The sequence below is a fragment of the Sander lucioperca genome, chromosome 3 (assembly GCF_008315115.2).
Source record: "Sander lucioperca isolate FBNREF2018 chromosome 3, SLUC_FBN_1.2, whole genome shotgun sequence".
Taxonomy (NCBI): Eukaryota; Metazoa; Chordata; class Actinopteri; order Perciformes; family Percidae; genus Sander; species Sander lucioperca.
The window spans coordinates 1,478,192-1,502,022 of NC_050175.1; the positions used below are offsets into that span (position 1 = coordinate 1,478,192).

Genomic DNA, 23,831 nt, shown 5'->3' on the forward strand with positions numbered 1-23,831 from the left:
ATAACCAATGACCAACTGAGCAGGCCAGGGATTCCACCCAGTTATATCCAGGATCAAAAACAACACAGGGCAGTTTGCCATGGAAATTACTTTATTACAGACAAGTTGTAGACATGTTTAACGGGAGAGTAGTGACAGAAGACTACATTACTGACTATTAACCATAAACAGTTCCTCACAGCTTTATGTTATTTGGTTTTGGGTGATCTGAGAAGTTTATATTAAGCTGTGTATGATGAGCCACACTCCGTAACCAGTCATATAGAGAGAGAAGGGCTGATAAAGCTGTGAGAATAATACCCCAGCTACAAGCCTGAGTACCTGCAGAGTTCCTGAGACTGTTTGGCTGCAAGAGATGGGACTGTTGGCAGGCAAAGAGTACTTTTCTCCAGACAGCAGTCGATAGTATGTTTCTCAGGAATTTCTTTCAGCAGTATTTCTTTTTTCTTAAGTTTTTCCAAATTTCAAAAAGGTGAAAACCCCCATTAAATTCTGTGTTGACAGAAACTTTAAAACAAACTTAATCAGAATGTTTGTCTTGACAGTGTTAAGTAGGGAGTTATAAAAAAAAAATATCACTTCTGAAAAGATAGGAAAGATTTAATATTTGCCTGGTGTCCTGGTGGTTCTTCCCATTCCAATACAAACCACTGGTGTTCTTTTAACGTGGTCTTTAGAGAGTAATCAGCCATGTAGGAGGGAAGCAGCGCAACAACCATTTTTTTCCTCATAATGAATTCTAAAAAGTAAATAGTTTCTCTCACCTCCACTTCCTTCCAGATGCATTATAACAATGTTAACATATGTTAAAAAACAAACAAAATATTCCCATCCTAAATACCACAGTCCAGTCACCTCATATCCCTGTTACCCTATACACTGAAAAGAGATCAGGTACAGAATATAGATGAGAGAAGATAGGAAAGCCCTTTCGACTACTATGTCCATCCTGGTGCTCCAGCAGAGCAGATGTTCAGTAGCTGCGTCCAAACAGGGTGTAGTACTGGGCAGGCTCCTTGCCGCTGACACACATCTGACCAGGCTGCAGCGTCTTCAGGGGTGAGAAGGGAATACAGAGGCTCTTGGCTCCCATGGACGGAGCTCCAGGCTCCAGGTCCTGGTCCCTACAGGACAACCAAGCACACATTGTCTTTAATGGTTGAAATTAAAGCACTCAAAGCAAAATGAGAGGAAATTGACAGGAATAACTAATATTTAACATCTTGTATTTTCCCAAAAACATATGTAAATGAAACAAATTATGATGACCCTGACTGAAAATCCTGAATACATGCATTTGAAATGACTCTATAGAACAGCAAAATGTTAATTGTTTTCTAGCCCAGCGACTGCATAATGTGACTCAGTCCTTATTGCATATGTATATTTGATGGATTCACATCATCATCTGCACAGATAATGATGCAGGCAACTTTGTTGTCTTTTGCTTCCTCAAAAAGGTTGAGCAAAGCATTAACGATCGTGTCAGACAGTGACTGGAGTAGTGGTCATTGTTTTACTGTGCCTTTATGCTTTTATTTGTGCTTATGTGTTACGAACTCAAGTGCTCATGTAAATTAATGAGTATTGTCCCTTCTTACATAAAATACACAAACATGGTGGACGTACTTGGCAGTGGTTTTCTTGATCCAATCCTCGCACTCAATTCCTCCACAGAATGGGATCTGGACAATCTATCAAGCAAGATAAATGTATTATCAAATATTTACTCCGATGAGGACACACAATCAAACGTTTTGTGCTGCATGTGATTTGTGTTTCTCACCTTGCCCTGGTCCAACTCTTTCTGGAACTGTTCCATCGTGTCTGCAGGCACCATGTTTCTCTTCAGGTCATCTGAAGCTCTGACAAACACAATTTAACACAAACAACCCAATTTAACCAGTTTTCTTGCATATTTATGTCACCATGTAATCATCTCCTACTTTCCCCATAATTCTTTGTGTTTTCATTTACAGCTGGATCTGTCAGTCTGTGTACATCATTTTTTAACACGTTTCCCTCAGCTGCTTGGGAAACAGGATGATTTTAACCCTGCAATAACAGATTTTTGGGGCCACCTGGTTGCAGCAAAAGAAGTTGTGAACACAACATTGACATATCATCACATATAAGTTGATATGGCTAACGTCTTAGCAAACCGTTGCTTCTTTACGCATCCAGCAGCACTATAAAGCTCTGAAAAGCCATGGGGAGCTGCAGATTCAAGTGATAATTCTCTATGCACGACCAATCTCACATTATAAAAAATATAAATTATAGCCGCTTCAATTTACAGCTACACGAACCGCAATACTACATAAAGTTTAATATGGCATGCGTTAGGTGTTTTGTGCCTTTATGACAGCTAGTGATCAGCAGCTGTCCTAAAGAAATGACAACAGAAGCATTTCTGACCATATATGTCATACATATACTCAGCAAAAAAAGAAACATCCTGTCACTTTCAACTGCTTTTATATTTTTATTTGCATGAACATTAAAAGATTTAACAATTAAGACAAACTGAAAAATTTTCACAGACACGTGACTAACCGAAATGGAATAATGTGTCCTTGAACAAAAGGGACACATTATTCCATCTCCTCCTCATGTACTGCACCAGTCTGGCCAGTTCATTAAGTACTGTAGTACATCTCCTCCTCATGTACTGCACCAGTCTGGCCAGTTCATTAAGTACTGCAGTACATCTCCTCCTCAGGTACTGCACCAGACTGGCCAGTTCTTGCGGTTCTTGTTGCCATCCTGTACCTGTCCCGCAGGTGTGATATTCGGATGTAGCGATCCTATGCAGGGGTTGTTACACGTGGTCTGCCACTGCAAGGACGATCAGCTGTGCTTCCCGTCTCCCTGTAGCGCTGTCTTTAGGCGTCTCACAGTAGGGACATTGCAATGTCTTGCCCTGGCCACATCTGCAGTCCTCATGCCTCCTTGCACCATGCCTAAGGCATGTTGACGCAGATTAGCAGGGACCCTGGGCGTCTTTCTTTTGGTGTTTTTCAGAGTCAGTAGAAAGGTCTCTTTACTTTGCTAATTTTCTTATAACTGTGACCTTAATTGCCTACCGCCTGCAAGCTGTTATTGTCTTTTCGACCGTTCAACAGGTGCATGTTCATTAATTGTTTATGGTTAATTGAACAAGCATGGAAAACATTGTTTAAACCCTTTCCAATGAAGATCTCTAAAGTTATTTGGATTTTTACAAAAGTATCTTTAAAATACAGTGTCCTGAAAAAGGGGCGTTTCTTTTTTTGCTGAGTTTATATCAAATACAAGTGTATTTTATTATATTAAAAACTATTTCTAACTATTCGTTACATGTATGGCTTTATGTATGTGAGTAAAGGTCTGACCAACATGAGAGGGTCAGTAGACTGTGTCGGTTTTTTGTGCAGTGTGAATGCCTCTGAAACAGCAGATTTTCACATGATACTAAGGCACATGGTGTTAAAATCCTTTGAGTGAGATTTAGAGCCACATAGAGTGCTGAAGTCTGACCCTGCTGCATCTTACTTCTTGAACAGAGAGTTCTGGATGTCCTCCAACATGGCGACCAGCTTCTTCTCCACCTCAGCCTCTGGAATTGTCAACTTTGCGCCCGAGTCTCTCCTCACTGCGACACACTGACTCTGCTTCATATCTTTAGGGCCCACTTCTAGACGGATAGGAACTCCCTGGACAAGAGACACAGGCAAACGCAGATAGAAACACACACACACAGACAGACAGACAGACAGACAGACAGACAGACAGACAGAGAGAGAGAGAGAGACAGAGAGAGAGAGAGAGAGAGAGAGAGAGAGAGATGGACACTGTCATTATCAATGCCTTTGGCTGTTTTATCTTCTTTTTTTATTGGTTCTTATTGTTGAACTTATGCATTCAGGTAAAGCACCTCATTAACTACCACTACTACTATCACTGTTGCCATATTATTTCATACCTTGAGTTCCCAGTGGTTGAACTTCCACCCTGGGGAGTAGTTGTCTCGGCGGTCAGTCTTCACCCTGATGCCAGCATCCAGCAGCCTGCTCATGTATTTAGAGCACTGGGTCAACACTGCCTCCTTCTCCTCCTCTGGCAGGGTGGCAGTGATCCCACATGGGATGATGACAACCTGGGAAAAAAGAGAATATTGTATTCATATAGTGCCGTATTCTTTTTCTCTCTGTATGCATCAGTTTGTGATAGGTCCGATGTTTACTCTAGCGTGGGGTTTGGTCTTCATCTATTCTTTCAGTCATAAAATATAAGAAGGGGATAAAAAGCAGGTGTCTTGGGCTAAATGGGTATATCATTACACATTTGTCAAATTAAACAAGGTGTATCTACCATATTTCCATATCTCTGTGTGAGAATGTGGAAGTGTCTACCTGCAGACAGGCCACCCTGGGAGGCAGTACGAGACCCATGTTGTCTCCGTGGACCATGGTGAGGACGCCGATGGTCCTGGTTGTGATTCCCCAGGAGTTCTGGAAGGCCAGCTGTTTCTCACCCGGCCTCTTCGGATCCTCAAACATGATCTCAAACATCTTGGCGAAGTTCTGACCAAGATGGTGAGATGTAGCACCCTGAGGAGGCACAAAGCAATGCAAAAGGCAAAATGACTTCATGTTTTGTTTTTGTTTTTTTAACATTGCAATTACTTTGTTCCTAAACATCAACCCACATGAATCATTGTCTGTTTCTCTGCAGCTCATCATGGTGATGAAATGAAGTGATCATACTACAGTACCTGAATGGCTCGGCCACTGGCAGAGATGAATGCCTCCACAGTAGTGGTGTAATCTCCTCCTGCAAACTTCTCCTTCTCCGTCTTCCTCCCCTTCACCACAGGGATCGCCATCAGCTCTTCATACACCCTGGCGTACAGATCCAGAATCTGAAGCACCTACAAATACACATGTAAAGCACACAAATACTTAGAGATGTATACAATGCAGCATGGTTTAAACAATAACACTAATTTTTGTACCGTAAATGTACTGCGCCATTATGCACCTCAGCACTTATAAATTAAAATGCACATTACCCTATGCTATAAATGTTGTGGTGTGTGGCATTGGTGTATGCTACATACGTATCTGTCCTGATACAAATTAACATTAAAAAAAATAAAAAAACAGCTTGTGTATTTCAAACATAATGGACAGAGGAGTGCTTGTGGTAGTTGTTAAGGCAGGCGTTGCCAGGGCCATTACCTCCTCAGCTGCCTCCTCTTTGCTGGCAAAGGCTGTATGTCCCTCCTGCCACAGGAACTCTCTTGTCCTCAGGAAGGGCTGGGGGTGTTTGAACTCCCATCTCTGGAGGGAGAAGTGGGGGAGAGAAAGCGGTGAGAAGAGAGAAAAAGAAGTAAGGGTGCCAGTGTTTTGTGTAGCAATTTCTTCATCAAGTTTGTAACTATGAAGATGAAGATGAAGGTGCAGATGTGACAGTAGGAGGATACTGACCACGACATTACACCACTGGTTGAGTTTGATCGGCAGGTCTCTGTGGGACTGGACCCATTTAGCGTAGGCGGGGTACATCACTGAAGCAAAACAAAAACAGGTTCATACCAAACATGACACCGCTAAATCACTCCCACTGCTCGATTAAAAAGCAAGATAAATGTTTAAAAAGCTATTTACACTTTGTGTACGTTCATTGCATGTGTGTCTGCATTGACACATATAGTTTGGTCTTAAAGTCAGAGTCCATTAAAGAGCTGTGGTTCAGACCTGTCTCACTGGTGGGTCTGACAGCGATGGGCTCTGCCAGCTCAGTCTTTCCTGACCGGGTTACCCAGGCAACCTGACAAAGATGACAACATCACCATTGAATGATTATTAACATTGTGCAGTCATATTGTTGTGTTATTAACTATCTTGTTTCAGCAAAGCATACTTCTGGTATTTTTATTTTCATGCTTTTCCCCTCTTTTATGTTATTTTATCTTTTACCTCTGGAGCAAAGTCTTCAATGTGGGTTTTTTCCTTCTCCAGGGCGGCCTGAGAGACGAACATGGGGAAGTAGCAGTTCTCCACACCCATTTTCTTAATCTCCCGGTCAAAGAAGTCTTTAATGGCCTCCCAGATGGCGAAGGACCAGGGCCGCAGCACATAGCAGCCACTAACATCATAGTACTCAATCATCTCGGCCTTAGTGATGACCTGGGGAGACGAGGAGCAACGTTACATTGAAAAGGGGGCATTTCAGAAAAGAGTGGCATTTTATAAAGTGTTTTGTTTTCAATTGGCTTTTGTGGAAGAAGACAAAAAGGTTTTATTGGAGTAAAGGGGACCTGTGTCCATTTAACTCACCTGAGAGTACCAGTCAGCCAGGTTCTCCTCTTTCTTGGCCTCCAGGCCCAACCTGTCAGGAGACAGACAACTAAGTTAGTGTGATGCAAAGCCTGAGGTTAAGAGGTCCAAAACGCTACAATACAATACATAGTATTTAAAGTGTAAGTTTGTTTGCGTTTTGTTAATCACACATTATAATTGATTATTTTGTTTGTAGGCATCACATTGTTTAAGAAGTGGAGAAGATATTGTGGAACTAATGTCTGTTTTACTGTATTAGAGTATTCGCAACTCAAACGGTTTTATTATCTTCGCACTGAAAGAACAATTTGTAAAATTAGGAACCGTGGTAATTATGCACTGCCCAAATACAGTGGCAGAGCAATCTGGGAAATTCCCACACCATGCCTCATTAGTTAGTCTATGTGCAGGTACAAGATTTGAGTTGCATGAACACAATCCTAACAAAACACACAGCCATTCCCAGACCAGCCAACCATGCAACTCAAAGCTCACGTCAGTCACTATACAGTTAGCAAAGCAGCTTCATACTGCTAACTGACAAAACAGAGATAGAGCTGCACCATAAGGGCCAAATCCCAATCTCCATTATTAACGCGGCATTGTGATCATGATTATAACTCTTGATCTGAGGAACAGAATTTTTTTTATTGTACTTTTTGCATCTTATATCAAAACCTTGACAATTTTTAACTTCAGTAGGTCTACGGGGTTTACAGGGCTGATGTGCCAAATGTCAATATTTATTATGGATAGAAAAGCATGCAGAATATAGATATTATATAATAATATGATAAATATGATATTTATATATATTAGTAGTGCAGCACTATATCATCACATTTGCTCATCGAGGCTGACAGCAGACTACAAGCACTGATCAAGCAGATGAAAAACACACCAATCATTTTAAACTCACCAAATCTGAATACAAAAAAACAAAAAACCTCTTCAGTTGTTAAGCTACAGTAGCAGAGGGTTCTGCTTACAGATGATCCATCTTCAGTTTCCAAGTAAGAAATCCAAGTATGTGCCTTGTCCCCTCTAGTATTTGTTTAAAAAACTAAAACATACATCTCATGGTATTGTACGTTTTAAATCAAACTATCCATCAACTGCCAGTTACTGCATGTTAAGTGTTTTGTGGTAGCAATTAAACACATCCATACAAAACAATGTTTCTCGCTAAGGAAGCGTCTCATTCATTTAACTATAATGTACCCAAAACAGAAAAGACAGTTTAGTACAAGGCTTTTTATTGACCCAGATATTTTTACTTTAAGCCAAATCATTATCAGTACAACCAACTGTGAATGCCTTATGGTCTCACCATCTAACTTCAGTCTGCAGAGCCTTGCTCCACATGTGGGAGAAAGATTTTCACTATTGTTAGAGGCAAAATAAAACTGAAAACACGATGTTTTGAAAAATAAACTGGTTAAATTTGCACTTATAGAGAGAGACTGAAAGAAAGAGGTCAAAGTAGAAAAGTTGACTTCAGATGCTAAAAGTAAAAAACATTTTGTTCCTCAGTATCGGTCTAATGATCACAGTATTTATTTTATCATTTTATCTAACATAACGACTCACCATTATGTAGTCACCATTTTATACTAAACATTCTGCTGGCTGGTAGCATTTCAACTTATAAACTAAACCAGATGAAGAAAAAGCTACTTTATCATTGCTGGATCTTCTTGGATCAGTTTCCAGTCTCTCACCGTGTTTGCTTCTTAGGTCCTTGACCATCTCCTGGGCCCCCTGCCCCTCCAGAGGATTCCTTGCCCTGGCTGGCTTTGTCTCCTTTAGCCTTCTTCCCTGCTCCTGGTCCTCCTCCTCCCTGTTTCTCAGACTTGTTCTCCCTCTCCTTGCGGTTTTTGTCCTCTCCTCCGGTGGCTCCAGCAGCGGCCACTGGTTTGTAATCCTGTCCAGTAAGCGTCTTGTACTTGTTCTTCAGGTCCAGGAGAGTCTTCACGGCTTCATCCACCTGTTCCTGGAATGGAAGGAAACTGGTTGTTGTCATTTTCCTCTCCAGTACTAGCTGTATTTAACCCCACACTGCGACTGGTTCCTTACCTTGGAGGCCTTCTCGGACTTCAGCTTTCTCACTAGCTCTCCCTGTTGGGCCACCTGTGAGAACAGTTCCTGGGCCTGCGGGGGAGAGCTGGACTGGGTTGAGGAAGAGCTGGACTGGCTCTGTACATGGCTACCTGGGGCTTGTAATCCTGGTTTGTAATCCTGTCCGGTCTGCTGTTTATACTCCGCCTTTAGAGCCAACAGCTGCTTCACTGCAGCATCTACCTGATCCTGATGAACAACCAGCGAAAAGAGATTTAGTCATAGCAGCAGAGACAGTTGCAGGACTATTCAACAATATAAAGACTCTGAAAGTAGGGGAAACACTGGTAGTACAGGGATATGTAGTAGCTGTGATACTGCGGTGATAGTCTCACCTTGGATGCCTTTTCAACCTTCAGTTTCCGGACCACTTCTCCCTGCTCAGCAACCTTCTCATAGAGGACAATGGCAGCAGGGGCAGGGCTGGTGCTGTTCTGGACTGGGGCGGGGGCTTTCTGGACTGGGACGGGGGCTTTCTGGACTGGGACTGCTCCAGGTTTGTACTCCTGGCCTGTGACCTGTTTATATTCCGCCTTCAGGGCCAGCAGCTGTTTCACTGCTGCGTCAACCTGGTCCTGGGGACACACGGGCAAGAAAACTGTGACGCATTTCATATTTTTATAATCCTGTAATGGGTAAACAATGTTGTAACAGCATATGTGCATTAATTCACATCAGCACCAGGTAAAATATAAATATTGTGAAAATCTTGATACTGATGAATAAAATAAGTATATAAGCTTATAGCTAATTGTCGCTTTCACTGGCCAGGTTTAGCTTTTAAAATAATTTAATAATAATTAAGGGTATGCCACTTTAAATGACAGGCGGGGTGGCCGTGACAGGAGGCGAGTGTAGACTGTAGGTTTTATTCAGCCCGCCTCAACTCCATCCACACTCCACCTCTTTGCCCATTTTTGGATGAGCTATCAGGCACTGCCAAGATGGACACCCACAACCCTCAACAGTCATCAGATTTTGATTCAAATGTTGCTAAATCCTGATTGGTGCACAGACGTACATGACATCAACTTTCTCCAACTGACCTCCGTCCACATCAAACCAGTGAGAAAAGCATGGGGAAAAAATAAATACTATAATTTCTCATGTAAAATAACCCAACAGTTCCAACTGTGGCAGAAAACAGTATGTTCATGTAAAATCCTATCACTCATCAGTTAGATGAAGAAGCCAAAATGTAGCAATATTTATCTGTAGTCTGGTGGTTAGTCACCACCACCCTGCCCTACCACAGTGTAATCCCACTGGGCTGCTTCGGTGGTAGTATGAGTAATGAGGTACTAGTCCTTAGTGACAACGTGCTGCACACTGATGGTCACAATTAAATTTTGGGTTTTTATAAGCACTGGTTTTTGATTTAAAATTGTTTTCTATCACTACATCCCTACTGTCATGCTGCATCAGAATACCTTCGGGGCTTTTTCAGACTTCAGTTTCCTCACAACTTCCCCCTGTTGTGAAACACGCTCATACAGGGCTGAAGAAGAGCAGGAGGAGGAAGAGTGGGTGGCCGCAGGAGGAACAGAGGAGGAGGCAGGAGTGGAAGGGGCCATCCCAGGTTTGTAATCCTGACCAGTCAGCTTTTTAAACTCCTCCTTGAGAGCGAGGAGCTGCTTCACAGCTACATCAATCTGCACCTGGTACCACCAACAAACCAGCTTTTTGTTGCAGGTAGTTTAGGATAAACTTGACTGGCATGCAAACAACGTGGGGGACATGAGCAATGACTGGACAAATCATTCGGGACACAAGCAGCGAGTGACTGGACAAACGACTTTGGATGGGAGAATTCACTGGACAACGAATGAGGACACGTGAAATGACTGGACAAATCATTCAGTACATTATTAATAAATAGATGGACGACTTGAGATGTGAGTGCTGATTGACGGATGTGGACATGAACAGTAACAGGACAAGCAGGTATGGACACGATTAGTAATTGGACAAATGTCCAGGTACCTTAGGTGCCTTCTCTGACTTTAGTTTCCTAACCAGCTCGCCCTGCTGGGTAACGCGGGTAAACGGACAAGAGGCGGGGTCTGTTGATGTGGTGGGCGGGGCTGGAGCTGAGGTGGGAGGAGCCATGCCAGGCTTGTAGTCCATACCTGTCTGCTGCTTAAACTGTGCCTGCAGAAAGAGGAAGTCATTATTCATTTGAACAAATAAGAGTCTTTAATTGCTAAAAGTGTAATTGCTTTAATTGCTTTTCATTACAGCTCACGTGCCTTCAGAGAAAGCAGCTGCTGAACGGCCTTGTCCACTTCGTCTTTAGGAGCCTTGGCAACCTTAAGCTGACGGACAGCTTCACCTTGTGCTACAATGCTCGAGAATAAGTCACCGGCTGAGGTTGAGGCAGGTGCTGCGGCTGAGGTTGAGGCAGCCTTGGCAGAGGTTGAGGCAGCCTTGGCAGAGGTTGTGGCAGGCTAGGGCGATAGATAAGGCAGATTTAGAGAGTAAGAAATTGAAGGTACCAGTTTATCCCAGACATCAAAGAGACAACTGTGGGTTAATCTTTAAAACACCCTCCCTGTTGTGATTAAAGACTCTCCTGTTGTCTTTAAATCTGGATTCAAAGCCTATCTATTTTTAGTCTATCATTTGGCCAACGTTTGCATTACTGGTTAAACCAGTTAGCAACCACTTTGCTACTGCTGTTGATGTCCCAAAACATCATGGTTACCACTGGATACCACTTCACAGTACAATAGAAGAAGTATGCAGGCCCCAGGGGGAACAATAGTGGTCCCTACCTCTAACCAGTTGATGAGCTCAGTTTACTCAGACTATACTCCTTTACTATTACTATTAAATCAAAAACTGTCCTATACACTAATATCAAGTCTGATTTACAGAATTGAGATAACGGGCTTTGGTCGATGATTTAAAAAAAAAAGAAATGGATGGTGGTTTTTCCTCAAAAGCACTTACTGTGTTGCTAGATGCCTTGCTCTTGTCCTTGGATCCAGAAGTGGGCATCTCCTTGGTGTGTCCATCAGGAATGTAGAACAGGACACAGGGACTTTCCTTACAGCTGTTAGGGCTGTAGATGTAAACCATAGTTAGACACAGATGGCAGGACAATCAACACAGTTAGACAGCAGAAATCTGTGACAGTAATGGGCGATATCCTTGAACTGGGGTGGTTCAAACAAACAGGTCAAATAGGTCCTTTTCCTCACCTGACAGGCTCATAAGGCTGGTCACAGACGTAGAAGCCCCGCCTCTGGAGCTGGATGATGTCACCTTTCTTCAGGTCCTTTAGACAAGGGTCTCCAAGCATCTTCTCCTCCAACTGAGAAAGTGAGAATAGGCCAATCAAATAAAACAATAGATTTGAAAATGACCAATGCGACGCATGCCGTGAGATTAAGAACACGTGTTGCAGAACAGACCTTGCTGTTTTTATTGATGTGCTCCTTGAAGTCGTCATCTTTGGTGAGTACGGCTTTGGAGATGAGAGGCTGGTAGGTTATGCAGATGGTGGGCAGCAGGGGGGCACTGTTTGTGTCAGCCAGCCACGTGATCTTTGTCGTCTTCTTGAAGTCCTTGTTCTCCAGGTTCAGACGAGCCTCCATGGACTGAACCTTAGCATCTGCCCCTCTGAGCGGTAAGAAAGGGTGCACGTCATTACTTTAATGAGACACCTCGTGATTCTCAACAATGGATTAACAAGGATTAGCTGAGCAATAATCCCACATACTTGTTGATCTTGGTGATGATGAGGTTGCCCCAGTTGATGAAGGTGACCATCTCTCCCTCTGAGAAGGTCTCAGCATCAGCTCCTTCAACCAGAACTCGAGGTCCATACCAAACCTTCTTCATGCCCACCTCTGTGTTCTGCATGGACACAGAAAGGACTTCAGCACGTGCATGTGTACTAAGAGACAATTGCGGCACCACTGAGTGAGATTCTGTCTAATGGTGATTTTACACTTTAAATGAACTTGATTGATTGATCTAAAAGCTCCATGTGTCCAACACTACAGCACAGTGTTGAATCACTGAACTGAATCACTGTTCAAATCATTCAGCAGGTACTGGACCAAACAGAACATATCACGGCAGAAAGTAGCATACCCACAAAGTTAGCTCCTGCTGCTGTGCAACTTTCCATCAATCAGATCTTCTCCAGGCAGAAACAGCACTAACAAACATCACAAGTTTGAGGTTTGCTGATTAGAAAAAGAGCCCTTACCTTAGGGTGTTTGGCCACCTCCTTGATCTCCTCTGTAGCCTCTGAGACAGAGACAGGAACCACATAGGAGCTGGACAGAGCTGTGTACCTGGGAGCCACCGGGTCAATAACCTAACACACACACACACACACACACACACACACACAAAGACATACATACACAAACAGGTCAGTAAAAGAAATGCCAGACAAGTGCTTTGTAACAATCTCTACCTACAAAAAGCTGAGTAATGAAAGGACAAAGCAGAAAATGATGCAACTTAATTCAAAAGGTTTTCTTTGAAAATAAAATAAAAAGTAGATACAAAAATGCTTCAGCTCAGTAAGTGGCATGAAGAAAGTAAGACACACAAGAAGAAAGAAATGCTGATTTAATGAGTGAATCATGATCGTATGCAGGCGAGGGAAACAAGCTTTTCTTCAGCTGCTTGTTCAGTCAACATTTACTTTCACTAATGTACCAGCCAGCCTGAGTGTTTAAGAGCCCAATGATGGCTGAATGATTTGCAGAATAGACCATCCAAGCAGAAACGGATCAACGCCATCCCAGCAGGGCCAATTTTGTTTAGATTATACCAGGAGATGGATACTTTTACTCAAACCACTCCATAGTAAAATAGAAGTAGACTTCTTTCAGTATGCAGGGCCCAGTGGGAACAATGAAATAGTCCCTAGCTCTACCAATGATGGAATGGAACCCGTTGACTCAGACTAAAAAACCAGCCATTCTTCAAACAAAGAAACGTATTTATTGCATGCTTTTTCACCAAAAAAAACTAATTTACGCTGATTTAGGAAATAAAGTGTGATGCACTCACTCAAAAAGTTGCAATGGACTAAGGGATGAAGGGAAGGGAATTTTATAATAATAGATTGAGAGGAAGACATTAAGGATATTATTGTCTTGTAAAAAAACAAAATAAACCCAAGAGCTTTGATACTTTCTCTGGTGAAGGACTGTCTTGACTTTTTAAATATATTTTAACGTTTGTTTGTAGAGATTTAGGCCTGCATTTAGAAAATCCTTCTGTCTAGCTATCTTACTCCCAGAGTTTTAAATCACCCTAACCACAGAAGGGCTGCAAAGCAGAGCTTCCTGTCAACTTTAAGTAAGATAATGCAGTCTCACTGTAGTAGCCCAAATTATTCCCATTACTGGTTTGGTGTTGGGTATAGGCAAGTCCGGTTCCATGTACCTATGACCATAAAAGACTAACCACACCAAAATGCCTCTTCAACACCTCCATTCCACCCCCAAAAGCCACATTTACTTCACTGATGTCACCAATTATGTTTTGGGAACTGAAGTCTTCAAAACCAAAGCAAGCACATAGCTCCCTATGTTTACTTCCACACTGTTCACAATCAGTTTAAATCAGTGAGGATGGAGAATGGGAAGTGATGAAAGCAACAAACATAAAAAAACACAAATTGTGCAAGAGAGTAACATTGATCTCATACTCATTTTATGCCATGATACAAGATGAGCTTTCACACACATTAGGGAGCCAATTCAGAGTTGTAGAGAATCTAACACAAAATAACTAATTTACCAAGACTCCCAGTGTCTTGCTAAAAGAAATGTCTCTGACCTCTGCTACACAACTCTGCTGTCCTTTGCTTTTGAACACTTTGTGTTCTTTGACAGGTTTTGATAATAGGGCTGTACGATATGAGAAAAATATGTGATATAGTTGTTGAATATCAAGATAACGATATTACATGGAATTAATAAATAGATATTAAAGTGCACCCAGTTCTGCATTTCTGCTGCGTTCAGTATTCTGCTAAATTACAACAAAGTGCTTGATGAATTTGAAACAAATGATAGGAAATAATTTCCAACATTCTTTTATTAAACAAATTGAACATTGAATTAAACGTAAAAGGCACCACTTACAAAAAAATGAAGTTACAATTTAAAAGATATTTTCTTTCAACTAACACAAAAAATCTCTCAATATCTTTCGCGATATGTCGCAGCCTTTCAGTGTGTTTTTTGCGTCAGTTGATAACGCAATGACGATAAAAAAAACGATATATTGTGAAGCCCTAATTAACAAACATTATTTGGATACATTCTATATACTCTGAACCTCTGATTGGCTGGTAAAACAGTGAAGGCAGTTGGTGGATTTTCAGATAAACCAGCCCATGAGGAAAGCAGGAAGGGAGTGGGTGAAAATGAGCAAGAGGAGGTGGAGAAGGAGGTGGGGAGTACCTTCAGACAGCTAATTGGCAGCTTGGAAACAGAAGTGTGAGATGCTGTTTAATGTCAGATACAAGGAGGGAGGAAGAGAGAGAGAGGAAAGAGGTAGAGACACATTTACACAGAATGGAACGTTTAGATTATTTCCTCTCACCGCTTTGTCCTCAATACAAATGTAATTTTGAAGGAGTTATTAACATTAGCTTAGCATTGCAAGGACTACTACCTCAATTGACAGTAGCAGTGCCTGCAGAGACACCAGATTAGAAAAATAAATATATCATCAGTAACTCTGGGGAAATCTGTTGTAGTTTTTAAGTTTTCTAAGATTACTTCAAATCTGTTTCAGCTTGAGCTGGGAGTGGGTAAACAAAACATGAATTATTCAATCAAAGTCAATGAAGTTTGATTAAAGCTTTAGGTTGTGTTTGGCAACAGATTTCAGACACAAACGTAACCAAATAGACTTGTGGCAACTCAAGAGGCTTTAGCTTATTATTGGACCATTGAAAATAAACATCTGTGAAGAACATGAGCTGCTGTTACAGCAAATTTAACTATCGTCAAGTTGACGTGAAGGAACTTTGGGGGCTGAAGAGGGCAGGGAGGAGTGGGTTAGTTGAACATGCATATGAATCCTAAATTGCAACCTAACACCAACTATCATCACTACTGTTGGTAGCTGTTCTATTGTACTTTATCCTTGAAGTGATGCAAGATCAGCCTGTCATCTTTTAATTCAAACTAAAGTGTGAAACTCACTTATGCTCTCTGTTTATGCACATTTTTAAACGTATTAGCCTCACACCTTCCACTTGACTCTGGGATGAAGCAGCAAGTGCCAGCACAGAAAACAACACAGAGGAAGCAACACCAATGTCCAGACAGATGAAAATGGGGGACACCAAAACATGAATACAATCAAATGTGGGACATGAAATGAAGCAGCTGTTGTTGTTTTTTTTTAAGTTTTCAGTGTTATTGGGGGTCATATGGAGGGTGAGGGTGGGGTACTGAGGCAGGGAACCAGGTAGCAAATGAAAGCATTCAACAGAATGAGAACAGCAAAGCAGAAGGAAGCCATGCCAGCAGTGAACCCACGGGCAATTCTCTGAACCTTGGTCAATTACAGGCGAGGTTTGTGTCATATTCATTCATTATATCCCCTCTTTCTCTAACATACAGTACAAGCCAGGTCAAACAAATATTCCCCCTAAAAAATTCCTTAATCTTCAAAACTAGCAAATGTTAGCATAGGAAAATGGTCTGCAGTTATATCTTACAAGATACAATTCAACCGAGGTCTACAGAAGGACCACTTCTTACTGTTGCAGCAATGCAGACCATGCTTAATTAAAATGGAGCCACATTCAATGTCAGAATAATTATTATCCCCATTTAAGTATACAGCTAGGTTCAGACAATCAGGCCTTGATGTGCGATGAGAAAGGAGAAAAATGTACCTTCTTATTGAAGGCCCAGATCTTGTCCCACTCCATGTTCACCACTGACCTTGATCCGCCCTGGAAGAAGGCAGATAAAACAAAACACATTTCTAACTGATACAAAAGCTTCTGCACTCCATGGATACAATACATATGCTTTAATTCATTACATTTGCAACTGTGCACTCTCTTAAGTCCTTGATTTTGACATTGTGACAATCGAGACTATGCAGACTGTGGCATCATGTACACAATGTTTAAAAGTTATACTAAACAATGTAAGCCCTTGTGAAAATGAAAACATATACTGTATATATACACATTTTAATGGGCTAAATGCTTTTGAGGTCTCGACTTGCATCATTTTCTCTAGTCTGGCAGAAAGTTGAAAATGTTATCTCTCATATATTCTTTATCTGCAATCATCAACTCCCTTCTTTGTGTTAAGAGAGGTATCTGGCCTTTTCCCCTGCCCATCCCCAACTATGACACATGTACCTGGGCTGCTATGAACTGTTTCAGACCCTCAACGGTCATTCCTCTCCTCAGGACTCCTCTGACAGTGGGGAAGCGAGGGTCATCCCTGGAGGACGAGATGAGAGAAGTCAAAAGAGAACATGGGGCTAGAGAGGAGGAAAGAGTAAAGGTAACGAGAGAAAAGGGGAGAAATACAGGAGTAATTTTGGGGACAGGGAGAAGAGAGGAGGTTTGGAGCAAGCGAGTGCAAGGATTTTGAATGGAACGCAGAGCGGATATTTAAAATGTTGGAGTGTCGCCTTATCACCCGCTCCATCCCGCTCCGGTACCGCTCACATATGAGTTCGAAGCATGCCCGAGCCTGTCTCTGTGCTACTGCAAAACAGTACATGCAGATGAACAGCAGCCGCCCTCCCTCTCCATGCTGCAAGTGCCTGTCATCTGGTGGACTTTTTGCTTGCGGAGCTAGCAGCATGAAGGGAGGGTGGACGCCTTTCATCTGATTATTACATCGTGTTTTTTTCTTTTTTTTTTGGAGCAAGTAAGCGATTTCAGTGAATCAGGGAGAAATCTGAGTTGAGCGCCAAGGGATACTAAGCGGAGCAGCCTGGTGCGGCCTGGAGCGGGGGGGGAGGATGGAACGAACAGCTCTGTGAGCGGACATTCTAACCGCTCCACTCTGGTCACATGCTCTGGTTGTGAGGGACCACCAAGAAGGAGTAGAAGAAATAGACGCTTAATACATTCCCTATAGTCACGTTAATCAGCATCAGTCGCCAGATGTATCAGACTACACCTACCATCCATCGACGTATCCCTGGTCGACAAACCAGGTGAGCTTCCTCTTGGACAGCACTGTGTTGTTGAGGTTGAGTCGCGCATACTCCCAGATGTAGGGCTTCCTCAGGCCCAGAGCCTCGATGATCCAGTAGAACTGCTCGTCACGATCGTGGTACTCAGTAGTCCTGAGAGCATGGGTCACACCCTCCAGACTGTCCACAATGGGACAGGCAAAGTCGTAGGTTGGGTAGACTCTGGAAGAAAGGGGGGAAGGGCAGTTTTAACAATGAATATTTGTAGAATATTTCATTATGCCCAATATTTGGTGCAAATTCCACAGATGTTAATGTCTTAATGAGTTTTAGTTATAAATCATTGAGACTAATGATCTAGTTTTCCCCATTCCTGGACTTTGTTTAAATTAAGTACTTGTGGGTGTTTCCAGTGCGAGGGTGTGGAGTGGTTTTGCAGCGGTAGAGGGTGGGGTCTCTCATGCAGCCGTTGTTTGAGTTCATGTCAATCTTGGCCCTCATGCAGCAGGTCTGACCGCTCTCTGTCCCAGCTTTCATCTCCGCCCACATCTTCATGTTCTGCTCCACCGCTACAGAGGAGAGAGAGAGAGAAGTTGCGTGTTGTAGCTTCAGAAAGTTCAGAAATTTGCACTGTAGCTTCAACATTCACTGTGACTGATAAACATGACATGTTTCCCCAGGCGTACTGTTATTTCTGCATTTGGACTCTGTGCGCTGCTCTCTCTCCTGCTTCATCTGCTCAGGAGGCGTGTTGTCGATGTAGGCCTTGCCCTCGGCAAGCAGCTGTTCACCAAATCGCATTATGGTGGCAAAATGGTCGCTGGTGTACGTGAACTGGTCTGGATGGATCTGGAGCATGGAAACATCTTCCAGGATCACCTGAGAAGCAATAAAGACATAATTTGACAGTTTTTTTTTATCTGAATAATTAAAAGACAGTACTTTTCTGGTTTCTTACTGGAAAGAATAACTAATTACATTTTGTTTCTCATTTGCTCTAAGATCTGAGTATTTTACCTTCTCAAAGTCCTCCTTTTCCTTCTCAGGGTTGGTGTCGTCGAAGCGCATGATGAGTTTGCCTTTAAATGTGACCTGGTAGTGCTGGTTGAGCAGAGCAGCCTTGGCATGGCCGATATGCAGGTATCTGGCCACAGAGACACAGAAAAATGCTTCCTGTTAAGAGAAGGTACTGAATGACCACGTATAATCGGAACTACTCCTGAACTCCAGTTCAAGCCTTACCCGCTGGCCTCAGGAGGGAATCGAACCACCACCTTGCCCATCTCCGCTCCTGGCAACTCCACAAACTTGCCAACATCTTGCTTCTTCTCATCCGACTGTCGATTACAGACACAACCAGTCAGGAATAAAACAGCACCGCTGCATTTGTTTCGTAGTTGTTCTACTATACTTTGTTTCACCAAAGCGAGTTCTGGTGAGGTCAAACAAACAGTTATTTTGAATTAACTGAGCACAAACATAGTATTCAACCAATGAATCTGTGAAGACCGAGAAGTGTTTTAATTTTCGTAGATAGGGATTATCAATTCAGTTTCTATACAGGGCAACGGCTTGTGTTGTTTTGTTAACATAAACATTTTCTCACACCAATATAAATGGATCATTTTGTTTATCTTTAGCACACAGTATAAACGCTCCAGGTCAGCCCTGCCTGGCTTCTCATTAGTGATCCATTTCTCCAAATGTTATAGACATCAAATCACTTGTTATTGTCCAACATTACACTTACGTTGGATTTGCTTATTGGAGCATTCTTACTGGCATACTTGTTGCCCACAGCAGTGAAGGGAACCTGCGAGCTCAGGAAAGAGAACCAGCGATTGACATGGGAGAAGGCTCTGCCCTGGCTTGGCCATTCCCTATGACCTGCGGAGAAACAACCACAACGGTTTCACCTGTTTACCTACACACATTCCACACTAAAATAGACAAAATGGCAGAGATCCAGACTGGTACATCCAGTATGGCACTGACCTTTGAGGGCAGCCCAGACAGAGAGGTCAGCCAGGGTGAGGGCATGTCCAACCAGGAAGGTCCGCAGGGAAAGGGCCTTATCCAAGTCACCCAGAGCTACGCTCAAAGCAGGCTGACCACACAGATGCCGAGCACTGAACTCCAACCAGTGGTCGACCTGCAGGTACCAGATAGTAGCTCAAATAAGTAAATTAGAACACCAAAGAGAATAGAAAAGCTCTAACATGCACAAACACACACACCTCAGTCTGCTCCATCAGGTTGGCTCCATAGAGGCCCAGAGCGGGAGCCACCCGGGCCAAGTACCGACTGATGGAGTTGACATCATTGAACTGGATTGCACTGAAGTAAGGAAAGAGCACACAGATGAGAAATAAATGAGTAATAATAAAAACACCAACATTGCACATCCTATAACTTCACATATACATTCTTTACAGTAGGCCGTTAAAGCTCATTAGGCAATTTAATGAAATAATGATGTGACCTACTCTGAGACGTGAAGCTGGGTGTCTTTGCCTTCCTCCACTGATACCTGCACACTGTCCTTCACATGCTCTGCTGTCAGAAGCGCTCCTGCAGCACAGAGCAGAAACATCTGTGTTTGTTAGGGTTAGTTGTGAGTCTGGGTAAACATGGTTTAACAGCCTAAATTAGCTTCAGTTAATGTTGTTTACAGATGTGTTCAAGTCAAGGGCAACTGGACTTGCTTTAGATTCTTAAAAATGTTCAGCATCTCCTACAAAAGGCTTCTTCAGCGCAGAACAACCGTGACCTGTTTAACTGGCAATCTTCACAGACATTTTGGCTTGAGAACCAGTTTAACTGGCCATGCAAAAACCTGCACACTGCAATGTGGCTTTGGCTTTGCATAAAAATGTCAATGTCATGGACTTGATATCAATACAGGTAAAAGAAGTACAGTGCCTGACAAAAGTCTTGTCGCTTATCTAAGTTGTAGGAACAACAAATAATAACTTGACTTGTAGTTGATCAATTGGAATCAGAAATGGCTTATATGAAAGGCAAAGGCTTCTGGATTATGCGTATTATACCAAAATAAAGTCTTGTATCATTCATTGAGTTTTATCATTGAATTAGGACAGAAAGGTCAGATTTGGCTTGGACAAAAGGCTTGTCGCATACAAAAATACAGTAATGTATGGTAGAAAGTATACTTTATTGTGAATACACAAACATGCTACAATAACATCAGAGCATACGTAAAGTCATGGTGCCTTGGAAAAAAGAAAATGAGCTTGGAGGACTACATCCATACGTCTCGGCAATGACTCAAATAACGTATTGATGAAGTCATCTGGAATAGCAAAGAAAGCAGTCTTGCAGGACTCCCAGAGTTCTTCAAGATTCGTTGGTTTCATCTTCCAAGCCTCCTCCTTTATCTTACCCCAGACATGCTCAATAATGTTCATGTCTGGTGACTGGGCTGGCCAATCCTGGAGCACCTTGACCTTCTTCGCTTTCAGGAACTTTGATGTGGAGGCTGAAGTATGACAAGGAGCGCCATCCTGCTGAAGAATTTGCCCTCTCTTGTGGTTTGGAATGTAATGGACAGCAATAATTTGTTGATACTTCAGGCTGTTGATGTTGCTATCAACTCTGCAGATCTCTTGCACACCCCCATACTGCATGTAACCCCAAACCATGATTTTTCCTCCACCAAACTTGACTGTTTTCTGGGTGAATCTTGGGTCCATGCGGGTTCCAACAGGTGTTCTGCAGTATTTGTGGCAATTGGGATGCAGTTCAATGGATGATTCATCAGAAAAATCAACCTTCTGCCACTTTTCCACTGTCCATCCTTTCACCAAACTGTGGGCCTTTGCAAATGCAACACGATTTTTAGTTGTCTTCTGTTTAATGCTGGTTTGTGAGCACTAATTCGGCCATGGAGACCACTGCGTGAGAGAATTTGACAAACTGTTCTTATAGATATAGGGGTTTCTGGTGACCAGTTCTCATGTAGCTCTGCTGCAGGTGAAAAAGGGCTGGCCCTGGACTGTCGAAGCAACAAACAGTCCCCTCGAACAGTTGTCTTACGGGGTCTGCCTGACCTGGGCTTGTCATGAACTTCACCAGTTTCTTCAAATCTTTTTCTTATCCTTTCCACTTGACGTTTGGATACATTGAAGATGTCTGGCACCTCAGCAGCAGACTTGGTCTTCAGGCTCTTGATGATCAGCACTTTGGTCTGTGGGTGACTCTTTGGCATGCGAGAGGTCAGGTTGCACTTCACATGAAGGTCTGGTGTGCTGGAGTTCTTTTTATACACACCCAGGAATGTGTTAATTACAGTATTTGTCACAGGTGAAGCTCTAATCTGTGATTGGTTGAATCATATAAAGACACGACAAGACTTTTGTCCAAGCCAAATCTGACCTTTCTGTCCTAATTCAATGATAAAAGTCAATGAATGATACAAGACGTTATTTTGGTATAATAAGCATAATCCAGAAGCCTTTGCCTTTCATATAAGCCATTTCTGATTCCAATTGATCAACTACAAGTCAAGTTATTATTTGTTGTTCCTACAACTTAGATAAGCGACAAGACTTTTGTCAGGGGCTGTAGATTGGGCTAACTTGCAAATCAGCTTGAAGCACATCCAAAAGAACCTAGGGTTCATTCTGCATTGACAATTCGCTAGGAGCTTTAAATTAAGTATGAACAAGGGTTTAAATCCCTAACATGCCAACAGTCAATGATAATGGTCTGATGGAAGAGATGGTTAGTTTTAGTCGGTTTAAGGGCGGGTCTTGGCGTGGCCATAGTAGGAAAAAGAATTTGGCTTCCAGGAACAGTGCTGCTGCTGCTGCTGCTAAGAAAATGAAACCGATTGCTAAGAGTGCAAAAGTATGCACATGCACTCCCCATCCAGCACTCCACGTTTCAGCCTGCTTGCATCAGCCCGCTGTATTCACTGCCACCACACACGGCGCTGTTTAGCCGCTGTCAAAGAAAGCTAGTCAATAAATTAGCTTGCCGTAGTACATAGCATTGACACACTACACTTGAAAAGCTTTGTCATGACTGTATTAAACACACGATACAATGTACTGTCACATATTAATAAAATTCGTCAGGGTATTGATACATTATAGCAACACTGTATGCGTCTATAAACCACCTAGCTGAGCTAACCTGGGTTATTAGCTCTTGCCAGCGTGTCAACTTATCAATAATGTGCATGTAGCTATGATTTCCATGTCCATATAACGAAGTAATGTGTATAGGCAGCCCACGGTGCAATTTGAAAAATGTAAAATGTACGGTAGCTGCTGTCATTAAAAGGACAATTTAACGAACTGTCCACATGTTGAGGTTTGGTGTGCCACGATAACAAGCTAGCTAACGTCAGCTTGGTCGCCCCATTTGAACTTATATGGACATACAGTCATATCAATTTTAATTCATATATAACACAGACTTGGCTGTTTCGTACCTTTTCCGTTTTTCGAGTTGAAACATCCGTTGTTCAGTTCAACCACTGACCCAATTAACGTTACAACAAAACATCAAACTTTTAATGTTTTTTTAAATTGTACTGTTGTTTTCATGTCTTCCGTATCAAGTAAATCCGAATTTCTTGGACACATCTATCTATATGTTTATTATACGCAAATAAACATTACATTGCAGGGTAAGATTTTCAAATTGTCTCTTTGTTAGGGTGACACGTAACAGTGCTAGCCAGCTAGCCAGCTGTCACTAAGTGCATGCACACGACTAAATGAAGAAGTATTTATTCAGGGGTCGCAGGCTGCTACTCACCTAGAGGAGGGTTGCTTGTGTTGATGGTGAGGTTTAACGCCATACTGTGAAATCCTGCTTCCACAAAGGTGGTGAAACCTTTTCACTGTTTCTGAAACCCAACAGCAGTTGTAGTAAGCAGACAGCCAAGACTGCTCTTCACACCAAGCTAACACCCCAGCGATACCAAAGCAACACAGCATGGATGTATTAAGAGGAGGTCTATGGGAGGAGACAGGCTATGACTTCTTTCGTTTTTATTACTGCTAACCAACAACTTATTGGTGCAATACTGCCCCCTACTTTAGGAGTATGAACAGACAGACACAAAACAATCACAACACTGGAAAAAAAAGGTCTTATGTGCTTTGCCTTTGCATATTCCAATAGGATATTCCCTAAACAAAATTTCCATTGGTGGGATTCAAATGTCATTATATTAGGTTAGTAATTTGTGTT

At 42.3% G+C, this 23,831-nt stretch overlaps 1 protein-coding gene across 3 annotated transcripts; it reads right to left on the minus strand.

Moving 5' to 3' along the window:
* Nucleotides 1-73: 73 nt before the first annotated feature.
* eprs1 (glutamyl-prolyl-tRNA synthetase 1) lies at nucleotides 74-23,587 on the minus strand. 3 transcript variants are annotated; one of them, XM_031309446.2, is made up of 35 exons: nucleotides 23,394-23,587; nucleotides 20,093-20,177; nucleotides 19,844-19,943; nucleotides 19,602-19,758; nucleotides 19,357-19,493; nucleotides 18,849-18,943; nucleotides 18,624-18,750; nucleotides 18,293-18,485; nucleotides 18,004-18,175; nucleotides 17,595-17,828; nucleotides 16,816-16,900; nucleotides 16,336-16,395; nucleotides 12,664-12,774; nucleotides 12,169-12,305; nucleotides 11,861-12,068; nucleotides 11,648-11,760; nucleotides 11,397-11,508; nucleotides 10,694-10,870; nucleotides 10,428-10,595; nucleotides 9,875-10,102; nucleotides 8,780-9,019; nucleotides 8,403-8,633; nucleotides 8,048-8,319; nucleotides 6,324-6,375; nucleotides 5,964-6,173; nucleotides 5,742-5,814; nucleotides 5,472-5,551; nucleotides 5,223-5,324; nucleotides 4,757-4,912; nucleotides 4,395-4,592; nucleotides 3,965-4,138; nucleotides 3,535-3,695; nucleotides 1,787-1,865; nucleotides 1,630-1,694; nucleotides 74-1,124 (listed from the first exon to the last, which is right to left on the minus strand). In XM_031309446.2, the coding sequence occupies exons 1-35, from the start codon at nucleotides 23,434-23,436 to the stop codon at nucleotides 974-976; spliced, it is 4,986 nt and encodes a 1,661-aa protein (XP_031165306.1). In that variant the 5' UTR covers nucleotides 23,437-23,587; the 3' UTR covers nucleotides 74-973. The 3 variants fall into 3 exon arrangements, with proteins under 3 accessions (XP_031165306.1, XP_031165299.1, XP_031165313.1); XM_031309439.2 differs by having other exon boundaries at nucleotides 10,694-10,891; XM_031309453.2 differs by lacking the exon at nucleotides 9,875-10,102 and having other exon boundaries at nucleotides 10,694-10,891.
* Between the last annotated feature and the right edge of the window lie 244 nt (nucleotides 23,588-23,831).

Bases quoted from the DNA above. Each gene is read 5' to 3' on its own strand.
- eprs1 (XM_031309439.2), bottom strand. From the start codon at position 23,436: ATGGCGTTAAACCTCACCATCAACACAAGCAACCCTCCTCTAG. The intron at 18,944-19,356 runs GTAAGTGTAATG...TGTAATCGACAG, and splicing joins CTCCAATAAGCAAATCCAAC to TCGGATGAGAAGAAGCAAGA. The intron at 9,020-9,874 runs GTATTCTGATGC...GTGTGTCCCCAG, and splicing joins AGTCTGAAAAAGCCCCGAAG to GACCAGGTTGACGCAGCAGT.